The sequence below is a fragment of the Dromaius novaehollandiae genome, chromosome 3 (genome assembly GCF_036370855.1).
Source record: "Dromaius novaehollandiae isolate bDroNov1 chromosome 3, bDroNov1.hap1, whole genome shotgun sequence".
Lineage (NCBI taxonomy): Eukaryota > Metazoa > Chordata > Aves > Casuariiformes > Dromaiidae > Dromaius > Dromaius novaehollandiae.
Window position 1 is genome coordinate 116329821 of NC_088100.1, and position 7795 is coordinate 116337615.

Below are 7795 nucleotides of genomic sequence, written 5' to 3' on the forward strand. Positions count from 1 at the left end.
TGCCAGCGTGACTGTGTGAAGTGAGACTGGGGATGAAGACACGTTTTTATTAGCCAGCTGTCAAAATAGTCAAAATATGCAAAGTGTCAGGCGTTGATTTCTTAGCAGATAAACAAATACTGTGCAGCTAACGGCCTCCCTAAATCCAAACTGAGCAAACACAACCTTTTATCCATAGATCAGGACACGTGCTGAGAGGGAGGCAGCAGAAGATAAGCATGCTTTCTTCACTGTGTAAGGGAAAGACCCTGATCCCCACCTCTGTGGGCCACTAAGGAAGTTGGGTCTCATGCTGGGAGGATTTGGGAGGAGAAGGGGACAATGCCAGACATCCAGCTCTGAAAGCACCCTGTGCACCCATCTCTCAGCTGACAGTTTGCAATAGCAGAAAGCCCACTCTGTGAGCAGTTTGTATCCGTATCTGAGAGCGTGGCCCATGAGGTCCCATTCTTTGCGACCTCTCCTAGCAAGCTTTAGGGCAGACAGCTCCAAAAGGCCAATCTTTTAGTTGCCTGGAACAGCTTGTTCTTCATGGCCTTAAAGGAGGATTTCTTCCTCTCCCTTCCCCTCATGGGACTTCTCTGTGATCCCCTGGTTGCTATGAGATGGATTTACTCCTCAGGGAAGGAAAGCAGGAGACATAATCCCATGAAGTCTGTTTTTAGGGCATATGGCTCTGCTTCTCCAACGTCTAGCACTGCACAGGCTTTGGCAGCCATCAGCATTTTTGTAGGCAAACGGCACCAGTTAAGGGCCCACACAACCTCACTGATGATGAGATGGCCTTCTCCTTAGTTAATTATGCATTCCCACTCAGCCTGATTCCTGTGGCCTTTGTACCAAGGCTAATTATGCTGTAAAAGACCACTTTTTGAGGGGAAGAGTATCAGACAATACCTCTGGGAGTGCTTAACACAGATGAAAATGAGATAATTCTGCAGGCAAGTTTGGAATAAATTGCATACCCTGGATTGATGTATCCAGTATCCTTTGAGCCCTTCTAAAAAGATCAGCACAGAGAACAGAAACAAGGCTGAAGCCAGAGTGAGGAGAGGGCATTTAGGGGAGGTAGGGCATTGCACAGAGGTATAAAAATAGGAAAGAAAGAGAGAAAGATAGATGATGGGATTATACTTCTGTCTTTAGTATTGATGAATATTGCCTTGCTCTCCTTGTGCTCTGCATAGTTGATTAAATCTATGTCTTTTCACTGAGACTCTCAGCATTTTGAGGCAAGGATTGCCTTGTCATTCTTGTATGGCATCTGGTCCAACACAGTGCTGGTCTATAATTGCCCCTCCTAGGCATGAAATTCAGGCCTCTAGGGGACATACCAAGGCCGCCGGTCCATTCTAGGTAACAGGCACAGAAAGTCACTGTGTGAGAAAGTAGGATAGGATATGAAGCTGCAATCAAAATATTTTAACAGTGTGGCATTGGAACGGCTCTACTGCTTGTGTGCAAAGCTGGAAATTTCTCGCATTTTGACTTTGTAATGAAAATTAACAAACAGTGTTCAATTTGCAGCTGGCAAGTGTCATCAGGTGAATCTTGCTGGGGTGCTTGAAGACATTACTGCCTTCAGCTACCCACCTCATCCCTGTTATACCCTTCCACAGAGGCAGCAAAAAGGAATGTGCCCCACTTTAACCACACCAATCACAGTCCTTCATCACATAATGCTTAACCATGTGACATGAGCTTAAACCATAGATGAAGGCAAGTTTCTCCTAAGACAGCGGTGTCTGAAATGGTCAGCTGACAGTGGCCAGCTGAAATGTCAGCATCTGTTTTCTGCTCATTCTTACTCCAGAGCTAGTACAATGGTAATTCCCAAGAGCCAGAAAAAATGGCTCCACGTTGGGAAAAATTTGAATTGCCCCAGCTACTTGCTCAGGGAAAGCATTTGCATTCCTCACATTTTTGCCCCAAGAGTAGCCTGATGACTGCAGTGGAGCCAGAGATCCTGGGTTTCAGGTTAGTTCCAGCTCTGTCTCTCCTGAAAGGTGGCTGTGTGTGTCCAGCACAGCACAGAGTTATCCCAGGATGCCTCCAGACATAGAGGAAAGCCTTTAATAGCCTGTTACTGTCTATAGGAAGCTTTACAGGGAGAGTTTCTCTGTTTTACTAGGTCAGTTCCTCAAGCTGGAAGATATGGACCAGATTTTGGGGACACTGGCCCACCTCTGTATTTGGAAAAGGAATAGTACGTGGAACTTTTCAGCCCTCTGCAAGCTGCCTAATGGCTCGTACCACAATAGCCACAACAAAATGTTCCTCTGCAGCAAAAGCAGGTCCTATTCATCCCCACCCCCCACCCCAAACTTCTCCACATAAGGAATAGCACCAGCAACACAATATGGACAAAAACCGTGGTAACTGCTCAGGAGTTTCCTCCTTTACAGTAAAGAACATTTAAAAGTTTCCTGTTAGCTCTTGGGACGTGGAGCGGTTCAGTGTAATCTGCAGGCCTTTGCATTGTTTTATTACACACTTTCCGGTCTCTGGCTGCAACAGGATCCCTTGCGAATGCTGTGCCCCCACCCTCCACCCCTCCTTCAGCCTCCACGCATAACTTGGCACCAGCTCATTTTGGGAACTTTTGTGTCATCGGAGTAGACTGAAGCGTCATTTTCCCTGCGTTAAAACACACTGCCTACTGGAGGGCCCCTGCGCTGAGACAGTGTGTGCTCTGTTCTCAGCATCTGGCTGCCCTCAGGTCCTGTAACCCAGCCTAGCAGTGGTGAAGTGAGGCCAGAGCAAAGCAGCTGAGGTCTGAATACGAGTGGTTTCTGTGCTTTTCCACATTCATGATATTTAAGCCATGATGTCCAAGCCGAATCATCTTTGTCAGCTGTACAATTAACTATGGTCATACACTTAAGCACCAAGAAAAACGATGCACCTGCTTTCCCATGCATGTTGAGCTTGTTCTCAGTAATATAATATATGCATTTACCTCTATTTCTATCTCTGTGGTCAAAATCCTTCTGTGCACAAATGAGCTCATTTGGTCAGCTCATTTTCAGCGAATGTACAGCTTATAGATCCATACTGACTTCTCAAAATCTTCACGACCCCCAGGCAGTTGTCCGCAAACTCACACAAACCAATGTCAGCTCAAAAGATGTTCATAAGCTCTTAGTTTCAGTTGCACCCTGCTCCACATGATACATGACCTCTCGCTTTAGCAAGATTGTGCTATTTCTGTTCGAGAGAATGACACATTCCCAGGAGCAGGAAGGCAAGCTGCTTTGGGAAAGCCTTAATGGGAAGAATGACAGGTTTTTCGAAGGAACAACCACAAAGAACAACCATCGAAGCCAACAGAAGAGAGCAAGGTGTCGCTAAGATCTCCTAGGTCTGGGGAATGGCAGCCATCTGTGGAGAGCCAGGTTGCCTGGAAGAGACTGGAAGTGGCTGCTGAATGTGGTGACCATGGATGCAAGGTACTGACAACTGAGCAAACATCCTTTGCTCCATAATTCAATAGCCCAGATCAGACAAGAGCAATCGGGTGTAGGACTAGAGCTGCAATTTGTGAAGATAAATCAAAAAGTCATCATCAAACAAGACCAGGAGATGAAAACAGTGCCACCAGTCCCACAGAAAATCACCTGAGGTACTCCCCCCACCAAAATCTGGGTTGTCACCAAACTGAGGCGTTGCTGCTGTTTTTGTTCTGCACAAAGATGTCACCAATCACTTTCAAATAACACTAGTTTCAAAAAAAGCAAAGAGCTTCCAGTTCAAAATAAACAACATTTCCATTTGGCTTGAAACTTGGGAGACTTGGGTTCAAAGTCCAATTTTGGTGAAACCATTGTTGTGACAAATTCTCTGGAAGAGGAGCTCCTATTTTGCAGGATAGACAGGATGACCTCTGCCTTGAGACATGCGCTATAAGACCTTGAACCTGTGCCACCGGTCTCAGTGCTGGTTCCAGCAGCTGTCTCTTTCTCTAATCCATAATTTAGCTCCATCATGGTTGTATAATCCTTTTTGGTAATGGCAGCAGAAACCAATTCCTTTCCCCAAACAGTATTGATTTATTGCCAGATCCTGATGGGAAAACTTCTCTTAAAAATGTTGAATCAAATCCTTTCTGGAGATGAGGATGATCTTTACTCGTAGTACCCAATAGGTGAGATAACAGAGAAATACCTCCAAGATGAACACGACAATCACAGAGAAGAACGGGTGGAGGAATGGTAGTGAAATCACTTCCTGCAAGAGAAGTGCCATTGAAAACAGTGATGCCATCCATGCACCGCTGACATCAGCTACTTAATTTCCCTTTGGGCTGCAAGCTGCAAAGGAAGAGCCTTGCAGGTTATATTCAGTCTTGGCCTTATATGTGGCAGACAGGCGTGCAGGCTGGCCAGGGCAGGAAGCCAGTTTTGCCATCGTCAGATGTAACTGCCTAATGCTGCCACTGCCCCTGCACTGCTGGCCCTTCTTACTCCTTGCACAAGACAAGCATGAAATTCAGTCTAAACTTCCATTTAAGTGTGTCTTTGATGGGATTTCAGGTGCCTAACTGGTTCACGGCCCTCCTCCACCCAGCACAGCTTGCCCTCTCATCCCAAATCCTGCATCCCGGGTGGTACCCCTCTGCCAGCCCTGGGGCAGGCTCACCATGCCACAGGCTGGCTGTGGGATGCTCCACTCTGGTGGGAGCCCTGATGAGGCGGGGGCATCAAGTAGCCCCACGGGATCTGAAGGGCCTTTCTGACTCCTTCCTCCTCCTTTCTCTGCCTTGCTTTTGCTCTGAGTCGGAAGAGAGGGATTCAGTGGGGAAAAGGAAAGGGCGGGGAAAAAGAATACCCATCCCAAGCCCCAGCATGTGCTCCTGGCTGCAGTGGGAAGGGATTTCAAAGGAAGTCGATGCGCGCTGCTCGGGGAGGGCAGACTGTCGGCAGTTGTCAGGGCAACCTTCCTCCATCTCCAGCCTTGCCCATGTGGTGACACCCCGTGCTGTGCCGGCGCCAGCAGCTTGCACGACTGTCTCCCAGAGGTACCTGCTCCATTCCTGTACGTATGTGATTTGTGCGGTCCTTGGGATGAGAGATGCTGGAGGGATGTAAACATTGCAACTGAGCTGGGACGTGTGCTGGGAGCCCCCCTTTTCTCCCTGCCAAGATGCCTGTATTGCAGCATTCAAGCCTCCGCAGTGTGAGCAACAGCTATTTTACGCAGAATTGCCGGTAATGGATTGTTTGATCTGTGGATTATGAATCCTACCTCCCTGCTCTAATAGCCTTCTAGGACTGAAGATGTCTGTACCAACAACAAAAAGCAGGAAGATAGCCCTTTGCTATTGCCAGAGCAAGTAGAATATCAGATGCCTAAAACAGAAGGGGGAAGGGTTGGGTATGCTTGATGCTTTATTTTGAACTGGAAAGTAGAGAGCATAAATCAGAAACTTAGATTTTTTTAAATGGAAAAGGATATTTCATTGACATAGATGATGTGGGTGAATTAGAATAGCTGGTATTCAAATCAAAAAAGCATGGTCTGTCTTTCACTTTAAAAGGATCAGATTCTTCTGGTCATCCAATTCAGGTCAAGTCAAACTTTACATTGCAAATAGCCCATGCATCTCACTGGCACAGTTTGCAGAGCATGGTGCTACTCCGCAGGAGGGAAGCCAAAGAACCTTTCAATCCTTAAAGGACTGAGAGGTAAAATATCTCCAGGTCTGTGTATGATTGTTTATTTTTCTGCCCAGGGATTAACGACATCATTAAGATTTGTAAAGGTTCATTAAGGTGAGAAGCGGTATTGATTGACAGGTGATCCTGCTCAGTTTGCCCACTGCCCTGGCTGCCAAGGTGCCCCATGAATGACACCGTTAATGCACACCCCAAGCCTGGGTCCCTCCTTGCAGTCTGTAAAACACGAAACTTAAAGAGCACTCCAGTCCAGGGAGCATTGCTGCTGCTATGTGAAGTGAATTAAAGGCACCCAGCTGGGGAGGGGGAAGTGGAGGGAGGATGGGGGAGCAGGGGGCTGCCGCAATTGGAGCGACTGAAAGTGTATGGCAGGGATTCGGCAGAGGCAGCAGCTGCACTGAAGTGCGTGTTTTGCAACTGCTGCCACTCCATGCACCGCAAACTCTCATTTCCTTTTCTCTCTGCCTCTCTTCCCACTCTGTCTGTGCCCTGTCTGCAGGCTGAAAACCATACCTGGCAGGCAACAGCCTTCCCTGACAGCAGCCATCTCCACCAGCCCCAGGCGCCCCTCAGCCTGCTACAGCTGCCATTCGTCTCACAGCCAAATCCACCTCCTGGGAGAGTCCACTACCCTCTCACGACCTCCGCTCCAAAGCACTGATCCCCTTGCAGCAACCAGCCCTCCCACATGCGCACACCCCATCTCCCCCATGCTGTAGCATCACCCACCCTCTGCCATTTGGCCGTTTTATGGGCTGCTTGCCAACATGAGTGCAGATGCTGACCACCTCCCAACAGAAGCCCAGGTGGTGAGTGTGCCGATATGGACTGTGTCCAGCTGGACAGCTTCCGAGGTCCCTCCCAACACGAGCGCATCCTTGGCGGAAGTAGACCAGCAAGGGGAGGTGGAGTGGGGTGGCAAGGCAGGCGAGATTGCAGGGATGGTGGTAATACAGTGCATCTATGCCCTGGTGTGTCTGCTTGGGTTGCTGGGCAACTCCCTGGTGATCTTCGTGATCTTGCGCTATGCAAAGATGAAGACAGCCACCAACATCTACCTGCTCAACTTGGCCATTGCTGATGAACTCTTCATGCTTAGCATCCCCTTTGTGGCCACATCGGCTGCCCTGCACCACTGGCCGTTTGGCCGGGCCCTGTGCCGTACCGTGCTGGGTGTAGATGGGCTTAACATGTTCACTAGTGTCTTCTGCTTGACTGTGCTCAGCCTGGACCGCTACATCGCAGTGGTACACCCGCTCAGAGCAGCCACCTACCGCCGGCCTCGGGTGGCCAAGATGGTCAATGGGGGCGTATGGCTACTCTCGTTGCTGGTAGCCTCACCCATCCCCATCTTTGCTGGTACAGCCACTACCCACGATGGCCAGGCAGTGGCATGCAACCTGTTGTGGCCAAGCCCCGCCTGGTCAGCTGCTTTTGTTGTCTATACAACCTTACTGGGTTTCCTGCTGCCAGTGCTAGCCATGGGTCTGTGCTACCTGCTGATTGTGGGCAAGATGCGGGCAGTGGCTCAGCGGGTGGGCTGGCAGCAGCGCCGGCGCTCTGAAGGCAAGCTCACACGGCTGGTGCTCATGGTGGTTGCCATGTTTGTGGTGTGCTGGATGCCCTTCTACGTGGTCCAGCTGGTGAACCTCCTGCTGCCTGGCCGTTTGGATGCCACTGTCAATAATGCCTCCCTCATCCTTAGCTACTCCAACAGCTGTGCCAACCCCATCCTCTATGGCTTCCTCTCCGAGAACTTCCGGCACTCCTTCCACGGTGTGCTGCGGCGGTGCTTTGACACCAGCTTCTGCTGCTGCTACGGTGACTCAGAGACAGCAGAGGAGGAGGAGGAAGAGGAGCCTCTTGACTACTGTGCCACTCCCCGGGGGGACGACAAGAACAAGGGCTGCATGTGCCCACCACTGCCCTGCCAGCAGGAGCCAGTGCATCCTGAGACCTGCTGCAAGCCTGGCACCCTCCTTACAAAGACCACCACCTTCTAAGGCACCCAGCTGCCCACAGCCTCTTCTCTGGGACCTCTGAGTGGGCATCTCCGTCAGGCACAGGCACCCTCAGGTCCTCCCTCATCCCGGCAAAGGGAAGGACTAACAAATACCATG

The 7795-nt window shown here is 49.7% G+C and overlaps 1 protein-coding gene across 1 annotated transcript; it reads left to right on the top strand.

Moving 5' to 3' along the window:
• The first annotated feature begins 6339 nt into the window (after positions 1-6339).
• Positions 6340-7795, top strand: SSTR4 (somatostatin receptor 4). The gene has a single exon (XM_026106045.2). It carries the CDS (start codon positions 6443-6445, stop codon positions 7676-7678), a length of 1236 nt encoding a protein of 411 aa, XP_025961830.1. The 5' UTR covers positions 6340-6442; the 3' UTR covers positions 7679-7795.

What these genes read in the sequence shown, in the direction of transcription:
- SSTR4 (XM_026106045.2), top strand. Translation starts at nt 6,443, where the DNA reads ATGAGTGCAGATGCTGACCACCTCCCAACAGAAGCCCAGGTGGTGAGT.